The sequence below is a fragment of the Acanthaster planci genome, linkage group LG18 (assembly GCF_054643075.1).
Source record: "Acanthaster planci isolate LZ-2023a linkage group LG18, COTS_SCS, whole genome shotgun sequence".
Lineage (NCBI taxonomy): Eukaryota > Metazoa > Echinodermata > Asteroidea > Valvatida > Acanthasteridae > Acanthaster > Acanthaster planci.
The window spans coordinates 3122760-3150745 of NC_141794.1; the positions used below are offsets into that span (position 1 = coordinate 3122760).

The window sequence follows — 27986 nt, forward strand, 5'->3', positions numbered from 1 at the left end:
ATGAATTATTACAAGTTGAACTGAAACAACTAGTTTGTGTAAAATTCTACAATGGAAATACTCCACCTTTATGCAATCAGGACATCAAAATCCAAACTTCTAAATAGAAAGTCTCCTACAAGATAAACAAGACTGCACTTTTATTTTATTTTCCAGAAAACCCACCTTGGGCACCCACACCTGCCAAGGCAACAATTGACAAATCTAGACTGGTTTTACAAATCATTTACGAAGCATACAGAAAACCCAGTAAAGACAGATTTTTAAGAAGTGTTTGTACGAAATTTCAGTGCAAACTCCTGATTCCTCTGAACAGTATTAAAAAAAATTGACAATACCACTGCTACACATACAGTAGACAGTTTCTCTTGAGGCAGGCAAAATGTTATCACTAGAATACTCTGTAAGTAGTAGTCCGGTTGACCCTGGTCTATTACACGAATATTCACTGCACACCCATTCCTGAACGATCAAATCAGATCTGTGGATGTGACCTAACTGCTATGTTCTAATTGACCTCTGACCCTTGACCCATATTGGGTTTCTGCTAAGAGTTCTGCCCAATCCAGCTCAGTTCCAAAGGTCTTTGTCACACCTTACCCACAAAGTTGGCAGGAGGTTTTATGGGAGGACTTTGCACCATCACAGATGGTCAAAAGCCCAGCCTCCACCAAGGGCTTAACCCTAACCCCACCTCAGTCCGCCAAAATCCTCGGGGTGATTTTGGAAGATTTTGGAGGATTCAGCATGAATGCAGTGTTTGAGGTTGGGCAGTTGGAGGATTTTGGAGGCTTGGGGATGTACCCTTATAAGAAGGCCCCAGTGGGTAAGGGTTAATCCCTGTGTTAAAAGAAGCAAAAAAGTGGAACCACTTCGTTGCACAGTAGATGATTTGGGAGGAGAGAGAACAGTTCTTGCCGGGAACAAAATGGCTTTGGGAGTTAAATCATCTGCAATAAAAAAAAAAAATGTTTGCAAATGTTGCAAACATGTTGCAAATTGCTGAGTTCAGCTTGGAGTAGAGTTTAGAAGGCATTTGTGGCATGTTCTGTCAAAACCAGGATTTATGGGTAGAGGTTGGATTGGGAATTTTCCAAAATTTGTTAACTACAGTCCATTTTCAACAATAACACCATCACTATGAAGAAAAAAACTTCCATTCTCTAGACAATCTTGACAACCCATTTTCCACCAGAAAAGGTTGCGTTTTTTTGGACGGGCCTGAAAAATTCCGACTGCCGCTCAGGTGGTCAGCTTCATCCACGTGATTCCAGCCAACGACCCGAACAGCCAGATCTTCCAGTACAGCTGCCGGCCATAGCTGGTCCCCACCAGTGGGGCCAGCAGGGCACAGGAGAACGCCACGGCCGGCAGGGTGGACAGCAGTCCCAGGTGAGTGCTGCGACCTTCGCCCTCGAGGCGACCTCGCTTCTCAGTGTTGTTGGAGTAGAAATCTGACAGCATACTGAAATGATGGGGAACAATATGAACGAGAAGATGAGAGATCTGAAGACCCAAGTTCAATCCCGGTCGAGTGACCATTCGAGAAGATAAATATCTTGGAGTCAGTCCTCTTTTTCGGAACCACTACAATCTTACCCCTGAACCTGTGAATTCTCCATTTGGAATAACTTGGGAAAAAAAACTCGCTCAAAACTGAGTACACTACTTGGAGCCAATGAGTAACCCTACTCAGGAGTTCACACTTCACAAATCATCTGTTCATTTTTGTCTGTTTTATCGTTGTGTAATCCATGCTGTTTAGCATTTCACAAGTCAATTGACAACTGTTGGAAAAAGACAGACATGAAGAACTGCTGCATGGTCCACCCCACAAGGACACTCATCCAGCCCGCCAAAATTGGTAATTTCAAGGACTTGGGAAAGTTTAGTTTTAATAGAGACCCTCGTTTGTTCACTGCTTACACTTGAGGATTTCGTGTGGGACACCTTCAGCACCACGGTGCAGTTTATGCACCGGTGCGGCTTAAATGGCGACTTCAAATCTTAATTTGCAGATTTCTACGTGATGCGGCTTAAACACCACGCCACTAATATTCCAAAAATTACAGTATGTGAGGACCTTGACTCCAGACACATGATTTCAGATGCAGTTAAGGAATCGACATATCCCCCCCACATGGAACCAGTGAACCATCCAGTCAAAGCCCAAGAAGGTTCCAGTTCTACTGTAGTGAACAAAAAGGTCTCTGGGTGCTGGGTCAAGATAGTAATGTTTAAGTAGTGCACCCAGCTGTTGGTATGTTCATTGTGAGGCCACATTCCTTTGGGGGAGGAGTGCTGGGCCATGTCTATTGATGTAAAGCACAAAAGGTACAATGGACTGCTTTTAGCATCCCACTGATGGTCTGCCAGGAGGGTATATAAGGCCCATGTGACTACCACTGGGCGAGGCATTTCTACAGAACACTACGGCTGGGGACTCATCTCTGTAGCTGGTGTTAGCGGTCCTCGGCGGTTTGATTTGCTAAGGTGAAGCTTGATGTAGCCTGTTTTATGATGTTGTATAAGTTAGCGCCGTCCATCAGCGTTTTTCTTCTGTTTCATCGTGTAAGTTTGCTTCTTTGTTTCCTTATGTTTAATTCCTATGTTGTCGAGTGCCATGGAGACCCAGCCTGGTCAATCTCACCCCTTTCGGAGAATTAAGAAATAAAAAATCTTCATTTTTTAAAAATACTTTTTCCGGAGACCAAAATTAACTTGTGTCTGGTTGAGTTTGTGTTCTTAACTAACGGGTGTGGCCCCCCCCCCATAAAGGGGTTCCCGTTACACTACTCAGAGCTGACAAATCTTCAGACTGGGAACAATTATCCTTAACCATGGAGGAAGAACACAGAAGGAGTTTGAACTGCCTAGGCTATAACACTTGGCCAATTACCGATTTCTGGCATGTCTGGTATGTTCATAGCCAGGCGCAGTGAAGGCTTGCTAAGTACCACCTGTTTCACGACCATATCCCCCTTTGTACCCCATGATCATCGCTGCAATTTTTCACTGGTAATCTGCATCCTTAAAACGTTGTGTACTGCAGCATAGGTAGTTCAATATTCATGCCGTCGTTGGTGCTTGGTGTGATCTGGCATCAAATTTTATGTTGCGCAGTTGCTTTTATTAGGCTGTGTGCCCTTAGTGTTCATGTGCAGTTGTTGCCCTTATCGAACGCTTTCTTCTGGACTTATTTTGGTAATAGATAGCCAAGTTGTTTGTGAGATTTTGTGCTTTATTTTAATCAATTTTATTACGGTATTTACATAAAAAGGTATTTTATGAGATCTCGTGATCACTCCCTGTGATGCAACAGCGCATTTTGTTTTTCGTGAACTTAACTGTCCTGTGGTGGTCAACATGTTGTTGGCCAGTCTTAGCCAAATTCGTACAAAGACTTTGAAAACTGATGTTTTGGAGTGACAAAACGAAATTACAAACATTGCATGGAAAATGGAAAAGTGCATCAAAATCTTTTTAAAAATTATTCACAACGGCAAAAGTAAATCTGTTAGATATTTATTCTTTCTATTTCCTGATCACTGCAATAAGTTTTAGTTAATTGCAAAGAAAACATTACAAATATTCCTACAATATAACTGGCCCCTTTTGTCCGGCTAAGCTGCAGGCAATAATCAGGACGTTTTGGAATGTTTACTATTGTTCGTCTGACCGGGCGGCGATGATCATCACGCCCTTTAATGCGCCAGGGTTGTAACTCTCTCTGTGTCCTGCCTCCATGCTTTGAAACCAAGTTTAAAGGGGAGACTAACTTGTCCTTTTCCTCAAAGAGTTCATGCAGCCATCGATGGCAAGACTCTTCGTCCTCCGGAATCGTCTCCATGGGAATACGCCGGATGTGGACGTGGATACGAGGGCACCGTAACTGCAGGAATTCTGGCAACACAGAAGCAAAGATAAATATGAAAACTCATGAACTACCTGGACAAATAATTAAAATATGTGGCCCCTCAGTCGTTGAACAACACGGGTATTAGGCCACCTCAAACGGTTTACTGGAAGAACGGTACAAAAATATGTGTGAGGACAAGCTATATTTAGACCTTAATCACAAATTAACCAGGCCTGGTTTCGGTCCCTGTCACCTCATAGCAGTTTCACCTGGCATTCCCGGAGCCGGTCGTCTCTCCACCATTTCCAGGCTACTGCACTCTTCACCTGTGTTGGAGTACGCGATGGTGACGTCGTACACTGCGGCGGTGTGGCCCCGCAGTCCCTGAATGCACATGTTGACCGCCTTGATCCTCGGCGAGAGTACATGATTGGTGACGGCCAAACCTGTAGCATGTGGGCGTCAAGAAAATCCAATGTCAGAAAGTATCTTGACATTTGTATAGATTGGAACATTTTACAATAGAAAGGACCTGATAACTCAAAAAACTTCCTGTGTTCCTACCAAAACACATACTCTTCCCACTGAAAATGTGAGCTGTTCCCACTGACAATTACCGGTTCTTGAGAAAAGCCAGTTTTACCTTTCTTTGTTGATACTTTCTGTCACTGAGAGCCCTCTTCCGTATGAGACCTTACAAAGGTTTTCCGCTTACATACCCCCCCACAAAAAAATCCTAAAAGATTTTCCTACTCTTGACCAGGACTCGGACGGCTCTGTTAACCCTCAACCCAAGAAGCATTTCACATGGAACTAATTCAAATTATTCAAGTCCAAAGGAGTTACCATTTTTGAAAGCAAATGCTTGACTGGCTCGGATGAGATCCCCGTTGAGTGGATTATAGCGAGTCCCCTCAGGAAAAACGATCATCCATGTCTGAAGACAAAATGGAGACAAATTAGACAAATGGAGATGTTCAGAATGGACACTTATCGTCCACGGGAGCAAAAACAAGAGTTTCCATCCTTTAAACGGAAGGGAATCTTTCTACATTCACAGTGATGTTTTCATTTTAGTAACTGAGCATAATACTCAATACCCAGAGTCTACTCTTTCCTGAAAATGTGACTTACTGGGATATCATTCTTGCGTAGGACATCCAGTCTCTTGCGAAATTGCTTCATGTTCTTCTGATCAAACTTCTTGTCCCGCTTGACATAAATACCGCCGTGCTGAAACATTCAACATCAGAAAAATAAACGGGAAATGGGAGCAAACACAACAGCAAACACACTGGGAGTTTCACTGTCACAAATGTACAGTTGAAGGGTGCAACAATACTGAAGTTCTCCTGCAGGCCCCCAAAATGCAACTTGTCAAAATGAAAATAACCCAGCCCCCCTTTCAAACTATGCAGTCTGTGATATCATGAAGACTGTTTATTAACAAGACCAAAAATCTTTGCAATTAACATTTAACTTCCCACTGGACGAAAAAAGTTTGTCTGCAGAGACTTTAAACGGATTAATCCTAACAGGCCCAAATCCTCTAATTTCAATACGATTTTACATACACCCTAGGGGGTTAGGGTTAAGATGGAAAATGCATCAAGTCAGACCAGGGAGGCTTGTCACGTTGCTGTCCAGAGCCCGAACGTCAGGCCAGAGAAGTCTAAGTATATCTTGTTAAAGGACAGCTGCAAACAATTTGTTTTGATACAGACCTTCACAATGCACCTTTGGGTCTCAGTTAACATTATTTTGAACTTTTGTTTTACCATTTCAAAGGGTATTTTACTGCCCTTCTGGAGTTTATGCTGAGATTTGCATATTCATGAGCAAAACGGTGATGTCATCCCAGGAAGAAAGCCTAAATGCTACCTTGGTTTGTACACAAAGAAGTCCTGCATTTTTGTAGATTTTGCCGGTCCAAAGTTTCTGTTCTTCACTCGTTTATTGTTGTTCATGTACACAGCAACAAGTAAACATCAATATCTTTCTCAGAAATGCTGTATGTAAATTCTGAACTCACAATTCTAACAGAAAAACCTAGGCACCGTATTAGGTCTTCCCTGGATGGCATCACAGCAACAGCGCCATCAGTTGTCCCGGAAAGCATGGCTAATTTCAAGTCTCAATTTTTTCTCAAAAATGATATTTTTAAGTGTTTAAAACGGGTGCACTATTCAATGCACTAACCACATTAATATCAAATTGCAGAAAAAATTATAACATTCATTGCCGCCACACTTTGAGGCCTGACACTGGCCGAACATTCTAAAGCCTCAACCTTCTATCAGCAAACTGGTGTTAACTGGTCGCGAAGAGGCGCAGGGCAATGTACCTATGATTTCCTGCATAGAGGAGGCTTTTGAAGGATTTAGGACGGCTCTGGTGCACCCCTCGCATACTTACTTGACCGAATTCCCACCCATAGAGGGGCATGTACTTCAAGCCATCCTTCAGGACAAATCGCATGTTTCCCAGCATGCCTCCACGGATGGCTATCATGTCGGCGACCACCCAATCCATCGTCGTCTGGTGGTTGCACATGTAAATCACATTCTCTGACCGGTCCAGGGCTTCCACATCGCCATACAGTACCACCTGAAATTTTAAAAGTTTCTTTTCCAGGTTTTATTTATTATAGCATACAGGAGGTGGATATGTATAATTTCAACTTTGGAGCACCACATGGCTTGAACCCAAAGCCATTTGCATAATAACCCCCTGGGGGTGGGGCAAGGGGGCTGTTCCCCCCCAAAAAAAAGAAAATGGAAACAAGAATTTTGTAATGACTTTTTCGGTCATGTTATTGCTTTCAAGTGACTCACAGGTGACTTTAGGGAACATGGAACTCTTTCCAAGTGGTGTCTTTAATTTTCAGACATTGAAAGTGCCAACAATTTCTTCAGTAAAAGTAGTAGCAGAATCCCTTGGAGGTGGATTTGTTTTATGGATTAAGAAAAATCATTTGGCAAATGGACAATTGTTTCAGAAAACAGTCTCAATATCCCGTCCATTCGCCCCCCCCCCAGCCCGGCTCAAAAAGTCGAACCAACAATACGACACAACTGACCAAGCCAAGTTGAGTAGGCCTTCGCCTGCTAGCATAGCATAGTACATTGTATATTACTCGTGCCTATGTGGTATACATGGAGATTACACGATTTCACATACTTCCGTGCCTGTATAGTTTTCAAAGAAGAACTCAACCAGCCGTTGGTAGGTCCCCCAGAGACAATCGTCCACCGCCCGGTACCAACGCTCAGGCAAGAGGCACGACACGACCTGCCACCCGCTGAACAGCACGAAGTACGGCGGCGCGGAGCCCATCATCATCACCGCCGGCGCCACGAACTTTAGCGAGTTCAGGTGAGCTATGACACTCAACATTTTGCCGAGGAGGCTAGGACGCGACAGAGGACAAAAAGACGACAATGGCTGTGAAGTGGCGGTTGTTGTCAGGAGTAAAGGGTTCGGTTTGTCCTTTAAGAACACAAGTCCATTGCGTCCACGTGTGTTTCTCCCCTGGGCTGGCTATCGTGCATCAACAGTGTAGTCCGGCTGTACAGTTCGCACACGCGTGGGTACGGTCACTACGCAAAACTCACGCTGCACCAAAAACCCATTTACGGAGCGGACCGATTACGGACAGACACACTGCAAACAACACGTGGGTGGGAGGCATGAGGGCGATGGCACACGTGCACGTTGAGTGATACCAATTACCATACTGAGCGCATGGTGGTCGTTAAGCTTTAATCCGTTTATTTTTGCTGACTTTGTGTATCATCCAGACAACACGTAAGAAATTAGTCTCTGAGGAATCGCTGGCACACCTACGCGATATCATAGACGTGGTGGTATGGAGTAAGTGCAATCACTACAATGTATTTTGCTTTTACAGAAATAAATAGGCCTGGTCCTTGACTGAGAAAGGAAAAGACCGTGTTGTGACATGAGTGACTTTAGTAGGCCTAGGCCTATAATGCCCACTTAGATTTTGCATACATCTTGTAAATTGTTTTTTCCTCCCAAGCAAGTCGTTGGGTGTGATGATGTGCTCACCCCTGACGTGCAGCTGTTCTAATGGAAGGCAATCCCACATGATATACATGATGCAACAAGGTCAAAAATAAATTTTTCTTACTGTTAGCCCACCTCACTTTGGCATGCTGTGCATACAGTGTATTTGAATTTTTGAAATGACATTTGACGCGACTGCATCAGGATGATGATCAGTCCATAATATTGATAGGCTGAGCAACTTAGACTCGACGAATTGCCTTTTTAAAGATTCGGATATGGTCCAGGGAAACATGGCAATTAATGTACACACACTGTATACTCATCAGTGTGAAGTCGCCAACTTGGTCTGGACATTCTACCTCCATGGTCTGGAATCAACTCGCTCCGAGTCAACACCATCTGAGGTCCCAATTCAACCCAAATTAAATTTCATTACACCAAAATTTTTCACAGAGGGGATCAGTAGCATGTATGGTTATAATATTATTTACTGTAAATAACTGAATGACTTCAAAGTTTTTCAGCAAAGAGGTTTGGCAGTGATGCAGGAGGAAAGTCAAGGAAACGTCGAAGAGCGGCACGTTAGAGACTCAACTTCATAGGGCCAGCCTAGTGGACTGTACCTCTGTATACGTGGCCCTACTCCTAAACTAGAAACAAGTGGAGGAAGGCTTAAACATTCGGATAAAGGGCAATTCCATGCAAAGGTGGACATGACAAATGAATTTTAAAAATTGTCTTGCATGACTGAATTTGGTATCAAATTAAAGCTAAATGTCTAAACCTTCCGGAAACAGCAACTATTTAGCGGAAAAAAGGTGTTCTCACACTTCTCATGCATAATTAATTAGTGGATTTTCTGTTATTTTCCACAATTTCAGGAACATACTGAAAGCTGTCTTAACAACAGCAATAATGAAACCTAATTTCTGAATTCCGCATTGTTATCATGTTAATGACATATACTGACCACATATCAAGCCCATTTATGATTTCAATTATGTATCTCACATTAACGGCCAAGCAATTAAAGTTGTCTCATTGTGTCACGGCGTTACCCAAAATATGACATATTTCAATTTTATTTAAGATGTAAAATACACAAATCTAGAAAATATTATTCTCCGTGCAAATCACACACCCACAGGCATCTAAGTAGTAATATTTGTCTTTATTTATTAATATAGGAATTAAAATTATGTCATGGGCTGCGTCCCTGTGGGAAGCATGCTATACAAAACATCCTTTAGGATGCATCTGTCGTCCATGCGGCATACATGCCCCATCCAGCACAACCGTCTGTGGGTCAGGATGGTAAATATACTTAGCACACCCACCTGAGACAGGACATCTTCATTTGTGACGCGATCCTGCCAAGTGATGCCCAGGAGTCATCTAAGGCAGCGCATGTGAAAAGCATTCAGCCTGCGTTCTTGGCAGGAGTACACTGTCCAGGCTTCGCTACCGTAGAGAAGGGAACTCAGAACACAGGCTTGGTACACCTTCATCTTTGTGTTGGTTGTCAGCATGGTGTTGCCCCATACTCTTTTGTTAGTTGAGTCATTGCAGTTGCTGCCTTTCCAATCCGCAAATTGAGCTCAGCGTCTAGGGAAAGGTTGCTTGAGATGGTAGAGCCAAAGTAAGTAACATTGTCAACCACTTCCAAGGCGTGGTCTGCGATGGTGATTTGGGGAGTGCTACTGATATCCTGGCCCATGATGTTGGTCTTTTTCAGGCTGATGGTGAGGCCAAACTCGAAGCATGCTTCTACAAAGTGGGTGACGAGCCGCTGGAGTGCTTCCTCACTGTGGGCAGTAAGGGCCGCATCGTCTGCATAGAGCAACTCTCTGATGACCACTCTGCGCACCTTCGTCTTTGCATTTAGGTGGGCCAAGTTGAAGAGGTTCCCATCACTCCTATAGTGCATGGAGGAAGATGCCATCTTCAAAAGGCAAAGCGCAACAGCAGTGAGAAGAACACGCCGAAGAGTGTTGGGGCCAGGACACTTCCTTGCTTCACACCGTTCTTGAATGGGAAGGGGTCCGATGATGATCCATCGTACTGAATGGTGCCAGTCATGTCATCATGAAAGGATTGCATCTTCATGCACTTTGGGGGGCTACCAGTCCTCTCCATCTCTCCATCTGGTTCCTGCGATGTGTGGTGATGCCACCTGAGGTGGATTTAAGAGGAATGATCTTGATGGCACTAGGACCAAATGCTTTCTTCGTGCCCTCATACATGGCGCAGATGTTACCACAGTCCATGGATATCACAGTTTGGATATCACAGCTCAGGCTCAACCAGTAGTCATTGGCGCACTTGCGCGCAGTCTGTTTGGCATTATTGCGTGCTACTCAAAAGGCAGCCAATGTTTTCTTGGAGGGCTGTCTCTTGAAATCAAGGAGTGCGGCTTGCTTGGCAGCAATGGCAGGCTCCATCTCATCGATCCCTGCCACAAACCAATCTTTGTTCTTTCTCACTCTCTTCCCAAAGGTGCCCAAAGGGGCCTCATACACGGCATCGCGGATGTGGTTCCATCACATCATGGAACCGTCTGTTGGGCCGTCCACAAGGGTGTCATCAATGGCTTTGTCGAAACGCTCGCGTAGTCCAGGAAATGACGTCCGGGCGGTGTAGATACGTGGGCGACCCTTTTTCTTAGAACGATGGATTCATTTTGGTCGGAGACACACCTTGCTGCTGACCAAGGAGTGGTCGGTGTCGCAATCGGCACTGTGGTAAGTGCGGGTGATAAGCACGTAGTTGAGAAGGGGTCTCAAGGTAATGACGAAATCTAGCTGGTGCCAGTGTTTGGACCTAGGGTGCCTCCAGGACACTCTGTGATGTGGTCTGGTGGGGAAGGATGTGTTTGTGATGCAGAGATCGTGGTAGGAGCAAAGCTCAAGTAGCCGCTGTCCGTTCTCATTGAACTAGCCAATGCTGAAGTGTCTGATGCAGCGTGGCCAGGAGCTGTGGTCTGAGCCAACTCAGGCATTGAAGTCTCCGAGCAGGAACAGGGCTTCACTCGGGGGATCTCTCTGATTTGGGCCTCGAGTTCTTCATAAAATGCATCTTTAGTTTCAGCTGTAGAGCAGAGTGTGGGGGCATAGATGCTAAAGATTATTTGTTGGACCAGAGGAGGACATGAAGTAAAGAAGGAGGATTCGCGCAGTCCCCTGAGATGGAGGCTCGACTGATGACAGGAGGGAGTTACGTACTGCAAACCCGACCCTGAAGATAGAGTCGGCGCTCATCTGGCTCTAGTCCTTGCCAGAAGAATTAGTAGTCCTTCTCCTTGAGAGTACCATTGGAGGGGAAGCCTGTCTCCTGAAGGGCTGCAATGTCGATGTTGAGCTTCGACAGCTCGCGGTCAATGATGGCAGTTTTCCTGGCATCGTTAACTTGCCGGAGGTTAGCAGAGGGACCAGGGCACATTGTTCTGACATTCCAGGTGGCCAGCTGTGGAGAACCAGCACTTTCGAGATTTCATGAAAGTTATAGAACCAAGGTACACAATCTAGTGTTTTTGTGGGGATTAACAGAAAATTCAACTGAATAATATGTGGACATCGAGCCGTTAACGTTTTTAAACATTGAAAGTGCATGTCAACAGATAAATCGTTAACTTAGACCTTGCCACTATAACATTAAAATTATGCATTTAAGAACAGTTTTCGAAACTGTATTATTTTAAATTCAGATATGCTCCGATGTCAAGATCAACCCTAGTTGTGAAGTTGCCCCAACTTTATGCTGCAGGAAAACAGAAGATCAAGATATTCTAGCAGATCAGTCATCAGTGTCCATCACCACTGACATCTGGACTGATCTTGTGATGAGATCATTTCTGGGTGTGACAGCACACGTTATCCTCCCCATCTCAATTGGCACGATGGAACTGAAGTCGTTGCTTCTTAGCTGCAAGCGGTTTCAGGGTAACCACGCTGGAGACCGGATCGCCAATGCATTTAATGACATCTTGGAGGATATGGGCATCAAGACAAAGGTGAACTTCGTAGTCACTGACAATGCATCTAGTGTGAAAAGTGCCTTCAAAGTCAACTTCCCCACAACTACCTCTGGTGACAGTGAGGAAACAGAGGAGGATATTGAAGACATGGAGGATGAGTTCCTGTGGTCTGACCTAGAAGAAAGAAAAAATGATACTATGGTGTACACAGTGTTGGAAAGCAGCTCTAAGCAGAGGCTGTTGTGTCTCGCACACAGTCAACTGGTAGTGAAGGATGGGCTAACTGAAACAAAGGCATGGCACTGGCAATTGCCAAAGCATCCAAGATGTCAACACTCCTTCATTGTAGCACAATCTTCAAAGAGAGAGGGGAGGCAAATATTTCCCCTGTTACTGTGTTTTGACATGTTTGAAAAACCTAAAGTGTTGCTTTGAATTTTTCTTAACAAGCATAAAGCTTTACAATGCATTGGTTTGATAATACATGTGCAATGTAGGTATTACCGGTCTCTATCTGCACGAGAATAGCTGGCTTTTATAACTCTTAAAATGTTGGAGGAAATTAAACAAATCAACCAAGTTTTGTTTGAAAAGTATGGTTGACTAAACCGTGATAAAAGCAATCCCACCCTCCAAAATGATGCAACAGTTTAATCATCACATCAAATGATGTCAAACAATACTTATTCTCATTTCAGAAAATGCACTAATTTTGCCTTGTTTATAAATCAAAGGCTTTTACAGGCTTTTGGGCACACACGCTCCATTCCGGCTGTGAATGCAACGCGCTGGAATTCAACTCTTCACCAGCTGAAATCCATCCTGGCTTTGCATTTCACAAAGTTGGTAGATGATGTTTTTGGAACAGCCTTTCCGGAGGTTGCCTACAGTGTTCGCAAATGGAGCCAGCTCAGGGAGATGTGTGAGGTTTTGACCCCCTTGGCGAGGCCACTGATCTTACTCAAGGCACAGCTTACATTTTCAAAGATTAAATAAATTAATTAATAACTTTGATAAAATCAGTCTTGTCAGAACTTCAAAAATCAGAGCCAAAGGTTTTACCGAATTCATAAAACTCATAACTCTGATGTTGTTGTTTTTAATACAATATTTTTGTATTGTTCAAATCATAGGTGAGCAGATGGTTACTATAGGCCTGGTAGTGCCAACAGTGTTGGACTTGAATTCGCACTTCAAGAAGAAAATAGAAAGCTCTCATTAACAAGCTGACAGTGTCTCTTCAGAGAAGATTTAAAGGCATATTCCAGAATCGTCAGATGGCAGAACCTTCACGAGGCAGTCGTGACGAGCCATTTGCAGATGATATATATCTGATGTCGGTCGTTCTTGATCCAAGATTTTGCTTAACCTGGGTTGATGTTGATGTGTCAGTTGAAGCACTGCGTGATTCCATTGCGCAGATAAGAGAGAAGCGGCAAGAATCACTGCTAGGTAGTTATATTTGAATTTAGAACCTACAAGATGTGCTTTTATACATGGTACATTAATAGAGATGAAATGATTGTTCTAAGTCTTTTTTGTTCCGTTTTACTGCAACAGAGTTGGTCATCTCGGAGGTCATCTCTGAGGCCGAGGCAAACTTCCTAAGCCATCATGAACTTGAACAACAGGGAGTCAGCATCAAGTGAAGAGGAAAAAGACCCAATTCCAGCTAAGGTGCCGCATCTACTGGCCAAGTACTGTACACACAGAAATAAAAGTGGAGCACAAGGCGAGACGGAGTCAGCTAGACGACAGTTCGCAAGGTATTTGGAAGCTGTGTCTAACCCCGATTGTGTCACCACATGTGCTCTGCAGTTCTGGCAGGACATGGCCAAGAGACTTCCATTATTGTTCCAACTGGCTTACAAGGTGTTTGCAGTCCCAGCTTCATCAGCTTCTGTAGATCTTCAGCGGAATCATCATGTGACCCCATCGGGCACGTTTATCAGCAGGCATCTTGTCCATTCTGATGTTCTTAAAATGCAACGAGGGAGTCCTTTAAAATCATTCATCCATTCATTCTGTTTTATTATTTACGCTCATCAGGCCGGTGTTTATCACGGTTTCCTTGGCATGAAACAACTGAGAATATTTTTCCCCCTGGATGGGATGCCAGGTTGCTTCCCCAGCTAATGCTGGTACCTAATACTCCTGGGTGGAGAGAGGCAAGCAGGGGTGAAGTGGCTTGCCAAGGACCAACATACTGCCTGCAGCTGGATTCGAACCTCCAACCCTATGATTGGAAACCATAGTCCCTAACCACTTGGCGACATGAAAGAGGTCAGCCATACTTATCCATTTTTTTTACGAGCCAAGCCTTTAGTTTCATATTGCAGCTTTTTACAGTCACTTGGACAGCATCCAAGAAGAAGTCAAGCACATCTCAAGAGCCCTCAAGCACAACGGTTACCACCAAGATTAAGAACCCAAGATCACTGACTGTCGGGTCTCCTATACCCAAAGTCAACCACCTTCGTACACGCCAACAGTGACCCTACCCTACATAGGAAATGCATCCCACAAGATCCACCGCATCCTTCACCAAGAAACTTCAAGCCACCCTGCAGACCCAAAAGGACAAGCAAGACCATCAGACGAAAGCTGGTGTCTACGGCATCCCCTGCGAATGTGGGAAGGTGTATTTTGGCAAGACTGGGCGGGATTTGCCCACCAGACTCATAGAACATATCGCCCATGGACACAGAGTTGACTACGATAAATCAGCGATTGTCAAGGATCACGTCATCAGCGTCATCACGTCATCAGCAGCATTTGGCACTCCATATTACGCTCCCAGACCAATGGGTCATCTATACCCACAGTCACTCATGCATCAGTGAGCGCACTCAATAGCCTCTCAGTCCAGCAGATCCACCATCAAGCAAGCCATTCTGCTCCAGTGCACCCTTAGCATCCTCTCCAGTGCTTAAAAACCAGCATCCTCAGAGCCAGGCAACCTGTCACCCTCCTAAAGACGAACAGAGCACACTGTCCAGAACGTCGAGTATTCACCATCGGTTCTTCTCAGAACCACACACTCTTAAAAAAGATGTTTTCTTGTTCATGGTGCAACTTCAAGCCTAACCTAATTTAATTCTGTGAAAATCACACATACTGTTCTCATGCAGCACCCACTTTCCAGAAACAGGTCAACCACAAAAAAGGAGCCCGCGCTTTCAACTGCTGTGCTGACTGCACATGGTGGCTGGTATGCTTGTAACCTTCAACTTCAATTGACGGTATCAACTGTAAAGTGTACGTCAGATTGATTTGAAACTCCACATCTGTATTGATAAGGAGTGCTTTACATGCTTTACATTCTTGGGACAGCCAAGATCTCTGCTGTGAGATGGCACAAAATAACCCGGCAACTTCAGGGTTAACACTGGATTAAAATCGACAGAACTTGATGACATTGATTGGTTTCTCCTAGCAATCCTGTAGTAATTTCTATTTTGTTTGCTGCATCAAAGGCTCCGCTATAAAATGCTGACCCAACCATAGAGGGCGCTATTACCCTGCCTGAATTCTCTAATTTACATCACAGCAGTAGTGCCCCCACTCGTCCAGAAAAGCTGACAAAGTTTAACGTTTATAGCAAGATACCGAAAATTGTGAAATATTCTCTAAATTAAAAAATTCAGAGGACCTGATGTTTCGATCCTAGCAGAATCTTTTTCCAATCAAGTTTCAACCAACACAGTTGAATTTTTATTGACACGTCCACAATACATTTATCACACTGAACATTTGGAAGTGTAAATATGGAAAGGTTTGCAAATATATTTGACCTAAGATATCCTGAAATACAAGGTCTGAATATTTTGTGTATTCTGCTTTTAACATATTCAAATTTCTGGTTTTGTTATTTAAATACATGCAAATATGCTGTGCCCTTTGACCTTTTTTGAAATTGCGCAATCCTAACCTTTAAATATAAGTTCCGAAATAATATCTATCAAGAGGCCTGTGGCCTGGTGGTTAGCTAGCTGGCTGCCAGGCCAGGGGACCCCGGTTCAAATCCCGGGGTCCCCGGAAAAGGAAGTTTTTTTTTTTTTTTTTTTTTTTTTACTAAGTTTTTTAACAAAATTGTGCATGCCCACCTGGAATTGAACCCAGGTCCTTGTGCATAGCAGTTAGTGTCCTTAACCGCTATGCCACGGCACTTTCTTGAAGAAATGTGCTCGTTTCTAAATGTTAAACCTTCCATTGTTTGGACTTAGAATATTTTTCTGCCAAAACTGTGTACTGGAGATGGGCAAGGGTGGAAGTCCTTGGGGCTGAAAGTCTGGGAGCTGATAGGGAGGGTTGAGTGGATGGCTGAGGGCTTGGGACTATCAGTATTAGAGCTCTTAGGATTCCATGGGGTTGAAGGACATAGCTTCTTAATGTTCCATATTGCTATTGGGTGCATTGTAGCCCTTATAAAATTGAGACTAAAAGGCTCCAAGAGGGAACTTTATATAAGGAGCTGGGAAGATGTTTAAGACTGACGGGGCTTTCATGTAGGATGAGGCTGTAATGTAAAATCTAAAGATGGTAACAGATGTAAACTCTGGCAGTGTAAAATGGTCCAGATTAGGAGAAGGGTGAAGTGGCAAAGTACTACAGTTTTACAAATAGATATACATGTACAAACAGGTTGGGCTAGTTTAAATAAATGAACATTTATTTCACTTGCAAATAGAAATTAGCTGGTTATAGCAATAAATGGCGATTGTTTTACATACACACAAAGCATTTTTGCAAAGTAATATTTTCAAATGAAACAAATTTCATGTCAGTGCTAAAAGGTCCTTAGAATGCACTAATAGGTGTTTAGTGAAAAATGTTGTTTGAAACATTTATTTGGGAAACAGAATTGGTTGAAATTAAACACGTTGGCCACAAAAAACTAGTTTTGTGACTGAAAAATAAACTTTTTAAATCAAGTGTTTCTTTCGTGTACAGAGTAAGGCCTCAAGAGTGTTTTCAAAAATTACATTTTTGCAGTAATGACCTTTCAGCACTGAGCCAACAATTTGCGACTTTTTTCTAATGCTCTGGCAATGTGGATGTACAACTTGGAAAATACAAAATGCACATAGAATTTTGTCCCAGGAAAAACTTATAAAAATGAACAAAGAAATTGACTGGAGTGGGATTTGAACCTGCGACCTCTGGAACACTGTACCAGTGCTCTACCCACTGAGCTATCCAGCCCTATGTCGGTGGTGGTTCCCATTTGTCAATATCTCTGTTTGGGAGGCGAACTTGTTAAAAGTGAGGTTCAGGACAACCACTGGGTTGACTGAACAGTGCTGGTATTTGGGCTGCCTGAATGGGAACATTATTCAAATTTTAAAAGCATGCAATACTTACAAGCTTTTAGTCCTCAAAAGAAGTAGTATCAAAGTGTCTAGAGTCTTTCCAAATGGTAATTATTTGCAAATATTGAAGTACATGTATAGCACTTGATAAATGTAAACATGAATGTTTCTAAATGTGCATTAATATGAGTCGATGCGTTACGATGAAGAGATACAAATTAAAGGCGAACAAGTCTTTCTTCAAAAGCAAACTGACCAATTGTCCATTCAGTTTACAGAGTAACTCTCAAGTCATGAATATTTTGGATACAAGTACAGTACAACGTCACTATACTGAACAATTCGGTATACAGAACATGCCTCTTGGCTCCCAAATTTTCTGTGCACTGAACATCATAAATTGGCTTTAAAGAAAAAAATTTAGGGCTGATGACAGACACTCGAAAGTTAAGATGTCAATAAACTCCGAAATTGGAACGGCCATGTTATGAGCCCATAGCAAAACAAGCAGCCGCATAAGAGAATCTGTTTTACACGAACAAGAACATACAGGTATGTAAAACAACTGACATTTCAGCATGGGAAATCGCACCCTCTTTTTTCTGCAAATTGCACCCTCTGTTTTGGCAAATAGCGCCATCTTTTGCCAGGACTTACCCCCCCCCCCTTTTTTTATGGAAATCGGAACATTTTGATTTTTAGACCTATGAAAATGCGACAATTGGAACAGTACCAATGAAATCGCAATAGTTGGGGAGGTATGCAACACCAAGCATTGTGTATGGACCCTGCCCTGTTCATTATAGCAGCATTGTACTGTATACCAATATACACTACTCAAAAAAATTAAAGGATCAGACATTTGTCTTTGAAAATTTCAGCCAGGTGTGTACCTCATTGACTTCGCTTATTGTACACTGAAGCTCATGTTCATGCTTGGTTGAGCACCACAGAATGTGAGACAGTGCAATTGGTTAGTCGCGTTTCAGAGCCCCATTAGCTAGCAGTGTCAAAAAGCATTGGTGATGTGTATTGCTTAGGTATAGCACAAGTTCAAAATGGCCACGTTTCACTCCCTTTGCACATGGAATGACTCTGAGGCAAGGGGGTGAGAGACTGGGAGTGTCTCAGAGAGCTGGGGGGGGGGTTACAATGACATGAATGAGCTGGCCAGTACTATACAACCCTATCGTTGTACAATAGTGTACACGTATGTGTCTCACTTTAGGACATTTTGAGAAAAAGTGACTGAAATAGTGGACCTTTTACCATTTTGTGTTTACGTTTTGAAAACTGTGAAGCTGTTTTTTGCTGACAACCAGAAATTTGATTTCTTTGTATTAATCATCATTTTTACAGGTAATTATTAAAATAAGTGATTTGGGGGAAGATATGCAAACAGATACATGTCAGACATTGCATAGGGTCTCAACAGTAACATAATTTTTTCATGCCGAGATACATACATCTTCAAAGTGCTTCAATTCTGTGATTCGAAATTACAAACAGCGCCCCCACATTAGGGCAATATCATTCTATCTCATGAACAGCGCCCCCACATTACCGCGATATCATTCAAACTCATAAAAAGCGCCCTCACATTACAGCAATATCATTCTAACTCATAAACAGCGCCCCCACATTACAGCAATATCATTCTAACTCATAAACAGCGCCCCCACATTACAGCAATATCAGTCTAACTCATAAACAGCGCCCCCACATTACAGCAATATCATTCTAACTCATGCGCCCCCACATTACAGCAATATCAGTCTAACTCGTAAACAGCGCCCCCACATTACAGCAATATCATTCTAACTCATAAACAGCGCCCCCACATTACAGCAATATCATTCTAACTCATAAACAGCGCCCCCACATTACAGCAATATCATTCTAACTCATAAACAGCGCCCCCACATTACAGCAATACAATTCTAACTCATAAACAGCGCCCCCACATTACAGCAATATCATTCTAACTCATAAACAGCGCCCCCACATTACAGCAATATCAGTCTAACTCATAAACAGCGCCCCCACATTACAGCAATATCACTCAAACTCATAAACAGCGCCCCCACATTACAGCAATATCATTCTAACTCATAAACAGCGCCCTCACATCACTTGGTGAAAACTCAACTTCTTATACATCATTTTCAGGGCCAAGAAGGACCTGGACAAGGTGCTGACCAAAGTTTTTATTCATCGTCGATCATGAGATTTCAGTACTCTGTAGCGGAAGTTTCTTGTTTTGATGCCAGAAAATAGCCAAATTAAATAGCGCTCATTTTTTGCGATGTGAATATCATTTGTTTAAATAATTAATCACCATGTATGATCCTTTGATCCTTTGAGTAGTGTACAAATGCAGACAGGCTTGCTCCATCACTAAGGTGGAAGCAAGGAACTGCATCTCTGAAAAGATTGAGTCCTTTCCTTGCCTTTTTGTGAATCAATGCCTAAGATTCAGATGAGGTTCCCTCATGCAATCTTGGAAACTGTTCCTCAGTGATGGAGGCGAGGACTGGCATCTATCTGAGTTACTTCCTTTCCTTGACATTCTCATGAATCATCTCTGTGCAGTCCCATAGGATCTTGGCCTCCACCTTCCTTCTCTCCAGGTTGAAGGAGGCGAGGGCGCTCTTCTCATCAGCATCATGGTCTGCTTCTCCTGGGGCATACCCACAGCTTTCATATGAGGAGGTCTGGGGAAGAAATTAATGACAAAAGGAACTAAGTTGCAGCAGAAATTGAGACATTACTTCAGAATTATTTTATTTATAAAATTATTTAAATTATTTATTTTATTATTTAAAATAAATTTATTTTTAGACCTTTTATTTCATAAAAACTGTTAGTGTGTATTGCTTTTCATCTATTTCCATGTCGGAAAATGAACTATGATGAGGATTCCTTTGACACTGCTGACCCATTACTTCTGAAAGCATTTGTGATTTGTACTCTTTGTTAAAAATATTTTTCCAGACACCCCTTTGGGGTTCAGTGAATCAAAAGTGACATTTTTCCTAACAAGCGAGGGCGCTGTTTTACAGTAATACTGTTCCATCAACCAGAGAAGACCACAAACCTAAAATATCTATGGACCAACAACTCCTACAGAAATCAATGATTGTTCCCAAAAGTGTGGGCAGAAATATTTCAACAGTATGCTCAAGTCTGTTGAGTTGGATGCAAATCGGAAATTTTGGATGGTGACTGAAATACTGTTAAGTTTTTACAACGTGGTCCCTTTTTGTGTTTTGGTTCAATATTTGTCAAAATTAAGGTAGATCCCTCTTTAAATAAGACCTCTGAACACTTAAATTTCTAGACTTTATTTTTGAAATGATTTGAAACACAGTTCTCAGTGCTCTATCAATTAGAACTTGAGAAAATATGTTAAATTTGCTTTCAAAATATTCACTTATTAACAGGGTTGTCAGGAACTTATCTGAATTTTTCGTAATGTGCACCGTGGCTTCTACTAATGGCTTGTAATAATGGGCAATATTATGAGGAAGAAAACTTGAACTGTGCCCCTGCTGTTGTTGGTCTAAAGGTATTATATGTCTATGATTAGACGCATCATTTCATGAGTTTCGCTATTAAAACTATGAAACCCAAATTGCTCCTTGAACATATTGAATATTTCTCAGGAAATGTGGACCATTGATCAATGGTAATTTGTCATGAAACAGCAACAAACCATGAAGGAAAAGGAACTTTAGGCCAGGAAAATGTGAACTATTCCAGTACAGTGGGTGCATTCAACTAGCTTGCCCTGGTACAAGGGTTTAACCTCATCCCTTTTGTCCTGCCTGGTTAACACAATGCACACAACCATCCCTCGGTCAGGGTTGCCTTAAAGCTAGCCACAAGCATCCAAGGGCGGATCCAGGACCCAATTTTTGGGGGGGGGTGGGGAACGGGGACAAACTCTTCTGGGAGGGCCAAGTTTTGTTTTTTCATTTTTAAAGTTGTTTCAGGGGTTAGGCTACATTTCCACTTTCAAGGGGAAATTAAATAGACCAAAAAGATCATTTCATTTTTTTAAATAAACACTTTTGCTCCTTTTTTGGTCACGAGCCCAATTGGCCCCTCCCCCTTTCCTGGATTCATCCTTGCCGAAAGCCAGCAATGATATGAAACACAGGACTCTTACCTGTGCTACTCATGAAGTAACCTGCCTCTTCACTTTGGAGATATCATCGGTCAGTCCACTTGCACCATGACACTAGCCAGCCTCAACATTCATGTAGGCAGCCATGGCAGTACATGTACATTCACCTGGCAACGAGGCCTTCCCAAATCTAAACACAGGGAAAAATGACAAAAAACAAGAAAAGGTCACCTAAGGATTTTCAGTCACACTGTTATAGTAATTTTTTTCCTCAATTAGCAAAACATCCACGTTTCAACCCATCACCACATAGACTCTTATTGTGGGTCGCTGTTAAATTTGTAAAACCATACATGTACAGTGCTGGGGAGTGCAGGGTGTAACAGGCTGGGTGGGGTCAGGACCCAATTTCATGGGGCTTCTTAACACAGTCAGCAGAAAAATTGGGCTAACTTTAGCAGAAAAACGTGCTAACCTTGTGCACTATTTCATGGCGGTGTAGGGGTGGTTGTGCTAAGGGCTGCATGCGGATAGGGTTTTCTATTGTTACATCACTAAGTTTAAGCACATCTTTCCTCAAAGGTGGGATGCATTTGGCTGTACCTGCTGTTTATGGTATGCATGAAATACGCGGAGCCTCTGCAAGCATGAAATCACGTGCTAAGCAGCGCCGAGAAATTGGGCCCTGGTTGTTACAAGCAAGGTTCCCATGAAATCTGAAAATCAAATTCAGTGACCTTTCCTGCACTTTCCAGAACTAAAATATGACAATTTCCATGACATTTAATGTCACTCTGCACAGAAAATTAGGTATAATAAACGGGAAGACTGCCATAGCCACTATCCATAACCACCATCAAAATCATCTTCATACAATCTTGATTTCCATGATTTTTCCTCAGACCAATTGTCCATGAGTTTTCCATGACTTGCCGGGACAACTTTTTCCCAGGATTTTCAATGACTGTGGGAACTCTGTACAAGGACAAATGGGTTAAAAGTACTGTACAGTCCATTATTTGCAGTTATCCAAAGGTATCCAAATTGTTGTTGAAAAGCATACTTGGTTTGGATAGAGGACTAAATTCTGTGAGAAACTGTTCTTTCTGGCAAATGGTCATCATGAAGAAACAATGATTTCAAGCAGATGCCTTCTCAAATGTTTGGAAAGTCACTATTAGAAATGCGTGCAAGCGTTGGCATGATGCACAGACACTAGCAGTTTCTATAATTCATCAGTTCAGGGGGTGACAAGGTGTAGCTGCATTCAACTGAATATGAGAATGTTTCCCAGATGCTGAATTCAGGCACAATTTAAAACACAACTCAGCAACTTTTGATCTGAAATCCAAGTCCTAGAATAGTTTTCTCAGAATATGGGGCAGTCACTATTAAGCTGAAACTTCATCTTCATCAGGTTCATTCTTGTGTTCCCTTCTTCAGATATTAAGTAATTTTGTTACTTCAAAGGAAAATAATCAACAAAAGACAAATGGTGGACTGTGCCTTTACAGGCTAAATGATTAAAGCCACAAGTGAGTGGCTTCAGTCTTTTGCCACAGACTTGTGTAATTCTGTCAGCCTAAGCCGGCTGATTCGGAAAAGGTCCATCTTCAGCCAGTTGACAAGGTTCAAACAACTGGAGGTACCTAGTGACTGCTTTGATACTTTCTCAACTTAACAAATTGTGAAAACTCTGGCTATGTGAGTGGAAATTTCTTGAAGAACCTCTGCATTTTACCCTAAAGAGCTGGGGGAGGGGAGGGAAAATCTACCTCCCTGTAACATTTTTTTCAATATTATCAAGGTGCATATTTTCCAGACGCCTTCTGGAGTTTTTTTAATAATTCGTTTTGGTCATTCTGATACCATTTTTGTGAAAATCCAACATACCGTTGCATCGCACAGCATCTTTTTTTCCGAGAGAGGTCAACCAAGAATGTATACTTTTCCGCTGCCATTCCCAACTTCCAAGTGACTGTCAAACCATATGACAGATTGAGATAAAACTTCAATATTTGTAATGGGAAGGAAAATCATGCATACAACATGAACAAAGTTTGTACAAAAATCCAGCATTGGACAGCCCAATTTTTGTGGGATTGCCGCAGCCTGTGAGGTGGTCCAATGTAACCAAGCTCTTTTAGAGATGAGACGTTAGGAAGTACCAGGGCCAAATCTACCAGATTTCTTCACGGATGGCAAATATGACTGACAAGTGACAGCTTTTGTACCTGCTGTTTTCTCCATCCACTGTTCTTGTTCCTCATCACTGTGAGAGTAGCTGTCACTTGGGTCCTCACTGGAACTTGAGTCTCTCTTGAGCCCACGTCTTGAGAAGAACAACAAGGAGATAAAATATGGATATCATCACTGACTCTAGGTGTTAACTTCAGCAGTGAAAACAGAGTAGTGACTTCATCATAAAAAAATTGAAAAAATGAACAAAAAATGTAAGCATTATCATTCCTTAGAGGTAGCTGCATTGCATTGTTGAATTTGTAGAACAAAGGAAGTCACGGTACAAAGGTTTTGCATGGAATTGTTCATTTTCTTTTTGATATCTAGGGCCTTTTTACACACAGTCTTTAGACAAAGTACATGTACTTACCTTCTCTGTCTGTGCTACGGCTAACATCAGAGTCATCTTCATCATTTTCTGCGAGGCCAAACTTGTCAGAGCTGACAAAGTGTAGACAAAGTAATAATTATTTAAGCAGCAAGACGTAAGGACAGCATAGAAAGACGGTGGTTCATGGAAACCTTTACGAATCCTAAAAAATCCTCTCCAGAGTGATACATTCTCCAAATTTCTACAGACATTTTATTAGTATTACTTATTTGGCCATCAAGCAAAACAATACAGAAACTGTCGGTGAAATAAAACAAACTCAACAAAACCAGAGGAAAACAGGACAACAGATAGTGAGGTGGATGAATGGAGAGATAAGAAAGAGAAAAATAGGCAAAAGGGAAACAGGGACTAAATAAAAGCATTATAAGCCGGCCTGGATAGACAACAGTATAATTAAACACATTGGGCCAAGGACCTGTCTATCCAAACTTAAAATGCCAACACAGAACATATATACATATATGATCAATCATTTGCATATTGTCACTGCTCTGGGCCCAACCTCACTCAGCCAACGCACAACACCCCCACACACCCCAACCCAAGCCCATCCCACCTTTCTCAAGATACATGTACATCCTGCTCAAGCCAGTTGCTGTCCTAGTGAAACCGCCCAGAGCACAGACAATATACATGAAATAGTGCATTTCTATATAATTGATATAAAATTAGAATAACATCAAAAAATAACCTTTTAGAAGCTGGAAGTTCAAGTGTCATTATTCAGTTTAACAAGAAATTTCTGAACATTTCCAGGTATGTATGAATGCAAACTACAGGTCATAAAAGTGGGCAATTGGGTTTCAAGAGAAACACGTTAGAGAGTCAACTATCGCAGAGTCCTTAATGTGAGATGGGAGGCTCGTCCAGATGCATGGAAATAAACGGATTGGGGTGTTCTTCTCAAGGTCCCACCCAGGTCTCATACACGTATATAACCCTAACTGAAGATACCAAAAGTACCGTCCAATCTGGGCTAGGTGACAGGCCCACGCTGAGAATAAGAACAGGATTGATGGGGAAAAGATATTTGCCATGTTGAGGAGGTTCACCTCCCGAACTGTGGGGTATGCCTACAGGATGTTCTAAAGTCACTAATCTGTGTGACTTGTGGCCATGTTTGTTTACATGGGATTGCAATGCTGTCTGTTTTTTGAAGCCAGCCTTTGAGGTACGGTATCATGACCAGTGACGCAAATTCAACCTTTTCGATCAAATTTTCACATGAGAGCAACCTTAAGGTACCTACATATATACAGTACCTCTTCAAAACTGTGTAATTAATGCTGTTTTCAGACTTAAAGACCAATCTCATTTTGAGAAATTGGAGGGTTTACTCATTTATCTCCCGTTTTCTTCCCAACAATCACATTGTACTTAACAATCTGCGTGCATCACATGCTCAGTGCACATGCGCGGGCCAATTGCCAATTTAGGGGGCGGAATCTTGTTATTATCACATGAGTGGCCTCTGAGCTGTGTGACTGGAGGGATACCATCAGGCCAAGTGCTTTGCTAGCTGTGACAGGTTAAACACTGCCACCTCCAAAAATAGTTGAAATGACATGCGGAACTAGCTCGGCTATACTGGCCCTTTCCTGTCCCTGCATGTGCACTGTGTGATGCACACAAAATGACGGGACGGTGCGATTGTTAGAAAGAATAAACAGAAGAACGATGAGGAAACCCTCTGTGATTTTTGGTGTAAAAACCTCCTTTAGCCTGGGTACCTCAAGCTTAATGGTTGCTCTCATTCTCAAGGGGAAATCTGATTGGAAACAAGTGGAATTTGCACATGTCAGTAGGCCACATGTGTAAATATAGTTAGCAATGTTAGAATTCTGGAAATACTTATATGTCAAAGTTTGTCAGTAAAGCAAGAAAGACTGGGATTTTGCCTTCTCATCTGAGGTAATTAATGATGCATCCAAGTGCCTGGCCTTCCCAAATTACAAAGCCAGGCATCTCATGTACATGTCAGTATAGGACTGTATGTGTAAATAAAGTGTGTATACAATGTTAGAATTCTCGAAATACATGTACTTTAATACAGGTATGCTAAAGTGTGCTGAAACTAGCTTGGAAGATTTTTATTCATGCTGCAGCCAAGTTCCTGCCTTCAAGAGCTGACGAGACCGAGTTGTCTTGGGACAGAGTTGACCTGAGATGGAGTTGACTAGAAGCGAGTTGATTTCAGACCAAGTTGGCGACTTCACACTGACATGACTGATGAGTATACAGTGTGGCACATCGCCAAAATGCCATGTTTCGCTGAACCATATCCAAATCTTTAAAAAGGCAATTTGTAAGAGTCCAAGTTGCTCAGACCATTTAATTGATTGATCTACAGGAACAGGTACATCATCATGCACAGCATGCCAAAGTGAAGTTGGGCTTGTATCATATGTTGGATGGCCTTGTAATACAAGCTACAGGTAGGGGGGGAGCACATCAGACCCAAGACTTGAGGGATAAACAATTTGCAAGATGTGTGCAAGTCATTAGTCACTAGTCATGCTAGTAACTTAACACTAACCCCCTAGGGTGTATGTAAAATCGTATTGCAATTGGAGGATTTGGGACTGTTAGGGTTAATGGGCATATGATATAGGCCCTACTGTAGCTGTAGGCCTAGGCCTATAAGTTACCCATGTCACTTTCATAGAAATGGGCCATGCACATGTACTGTAGCCAGTAAGCGTAGGCATGCCTAGCCTGCTAGTGTTGATCCTAGTCCTGTAATGGAACTGTTTGCCAGTCTAATGTGTTGTTTGTATTGTGCGCCGTTTGGCAAGCTGGCTCAAGTTCCAAGGGTTGATCATCTATGTAAATAAACCAGTCGTTTTATGTCTGTATTTCTGTTATTAATTCACAATTTCTCGTGCTTCTGTCTACACAACCTGAACAAATATACGACAGGGAAACCGTTATAGTCCTTCATGTAGGATTAGTCTCAACATGGTATTTTCCTTTCGCCATGGTCTCATCACTCTCAACTGAAGCCTTACAAAGTTACATGATGTAGCATAGAGGAAGGAACACAGGCGGCAGGCCTATAAATTTATGTAAAGTATGGAATAATAAAAGCAAAATCCATTGTACCTACTCCATCAATGTCATCATGAAGGTGTGTCAGCGATTCCTCACTAATTTCTTCAATACACAACGTCGCGAAAATTCGCTCTGATAGTATAGTACTACACGTGCACGTGTGCCACCGCACCCACGTGTTGTTTGCACTTGTTGCAGTGTATCTGTCAGTAGCCGGTCCGCCATATGTAAATGGTTTTCGACGCAGCGTCGATCAGCTTCGCGTAATTACGTCATGCACGGAGTGCCTGGGCCGTTTTCCAATACTCGACTTGAGCTCCGTATCAGGCTTCAACTTTTTTTTTTTTTTTACTTCCTGACTTTTAGGTTCTAAGCGCAGTAGTAAGTCTGATAGTGCCAAAAAATCAAGTAAGATGTAAAGAGGCAAACATTACAGTACTTCAATTAACTTTAACAATTCAGGCCCACAATCGGGGATTAATTTCCATCACGAAGTCTGCTACGGAGACGAATTGACTATTGGAAAACGGCCCTGGCTCACTGGACTTACTGGCTTACGGGTGCAGACCACTAATTCAAGTGAGAATTTCTGACCAGCTCATTAGCATTAAAAGTGCCCCCACCCACAGTATCTTTTGAAAAAAGAGATTGTTTGGCCCCCAAAATGGTGAGATTGTGTAAATCGTCGCCAGGATCAACTCCCTGGGTCTTTGAGCTTTCATATGAGGGCAGAAGGGCTGAAAACTACGGTTGAAAAATGGTCCTAAGTGCCCGAGAAAGTTGAGGGTTGCCACTTGAAAAATGGCTGCAATCAGACTTCGGAAAAATCACTTTTTGGGGGGTGATTTTGTTTTGTGGGAATAATTAAAAATGTAATTGGTTAACCCACAAAAAATTGAAAAGAAATTGAAAGATAAGTGACCAGACAAGAATTTCATTTGTGTTTCAGAAATCTCAGGGATGTTGGCGTGCATGCTATTGGGCCCTGAACGGTG

The 27986-nt window shown here is 42.4% G+C and overlaps 1 protein-coding gene and 2 long non-coding RNA genes across 6 annotated transcripts; 1 reads left to right on the forward strand and 2 right to left on the reverse strand.

The window, feature by feature from the left end:
• Window positions 1-116: 116 nt before the first annotated feature.
• Window positions 117-7421, reverse strand: agpat5 (1-acylglycerol-3-phosphate O-acyltransferase 5). 2 transcript variants are annotated; one of them, XM_022233969.2, is made up of 7 exons: window positions 7040-7421; window positions 6275-6466; window positions 4994-5092; window positions 4706-4796; window positions 4129-4305; window positions 3780-3903; window positions 117-1465 (listed from the first exon to the last, which is right to left on the reverse strand). In XM_022233969.2, the coding sequence occupies exons 1-7, from the start codon at window positions 7253-7255 to the stop codon at window positions 1243-1245; spliced, it is 1122 nt and encodes a 373-aa protein (XP_022089661.2). In that variant the 5' UTR covers window positions 7256-7421; the 3' UTR covers window positions 117-1242. The 2 variants fall into 2 exon arrangements, with proteins under 2 accessions (XP_022089661.2, XP_087004834.1); XM_087148708.1 differs by lacking the exon at window positions 117-1465 and adding an exon at window positions 2400-2652.
• An 84-nt stretch (window positions 7422-7505) lies between these two features.
• On the forward strand, window positions 7506-17427 carry LOC147796105 (uncharacterized). Of its 2 annotated transcripts, none has more exons than XR_015428280.1 (4): window positions 7506-11402; window positions 11595-12830; window positions 12998-13316; window positions 13425-17427. It is a non-coding gene; the product is annotated as an uncharacterized LOC147796105 (long non-coding RNA). The 2 variants fall into 2 exon arrangements; XR_015428281.1 differs by having other exon boundaries at window positions 7506-7732.
• Window positions 17428-19510: 2083 nt separating this feature from the next.
• LOC110978176 (uncharacterized) lies at window positions 19511-27538 on the reverse strand. Of its 2 annotated transcripts, none has more exons than XR_002598030.2 (5): window positions 27047-27538; window positions 23917-23987; window positions 23540-23637; window positions 21348-21495; window positions 19511-19890 (listed from the first exon to the last, which is right to left on the reverse strand). It is a non-coding gene; the product is annotated as an uncharacterized LOC110978176 (long non-coding RNA). The 2 variants fall into 2 exon arrangements; XR_002598031.2 differs by having other exon boundaries at window positions 27043-27532.
• Between the last annotated feature and the right edge of the window lie 448 nt (window positions 27539-27986).

What these genes read in the sequence shown, in the direction of transcription:
- agpat5 (XM_022233969.2), bottom strand. Translation starts at nt 7,255, where the DNA reads ATGTTGAGTGTCATAGCTCACCTGAACTCGCTAAAGTTCGTGGCGCCG. An exon ending in AAAACTATACAGGCACGGAA is followed by an intron (nt 6,467 to 7,039) that starts GTATGTGAAATC and finishes TTAAAATTTCAG; the next exon opens with GTGGTACTGTATGGCGATGT. An exon ending in ACCGGCTCCGGGAATGCCAG is followed by an intron (nt 3,904 to 4,128) that starts GTGAAACTGCTA and finishes CTGTGTTGCCAG; the next exon opens with AATTCCTGCAGTTACGGTGC.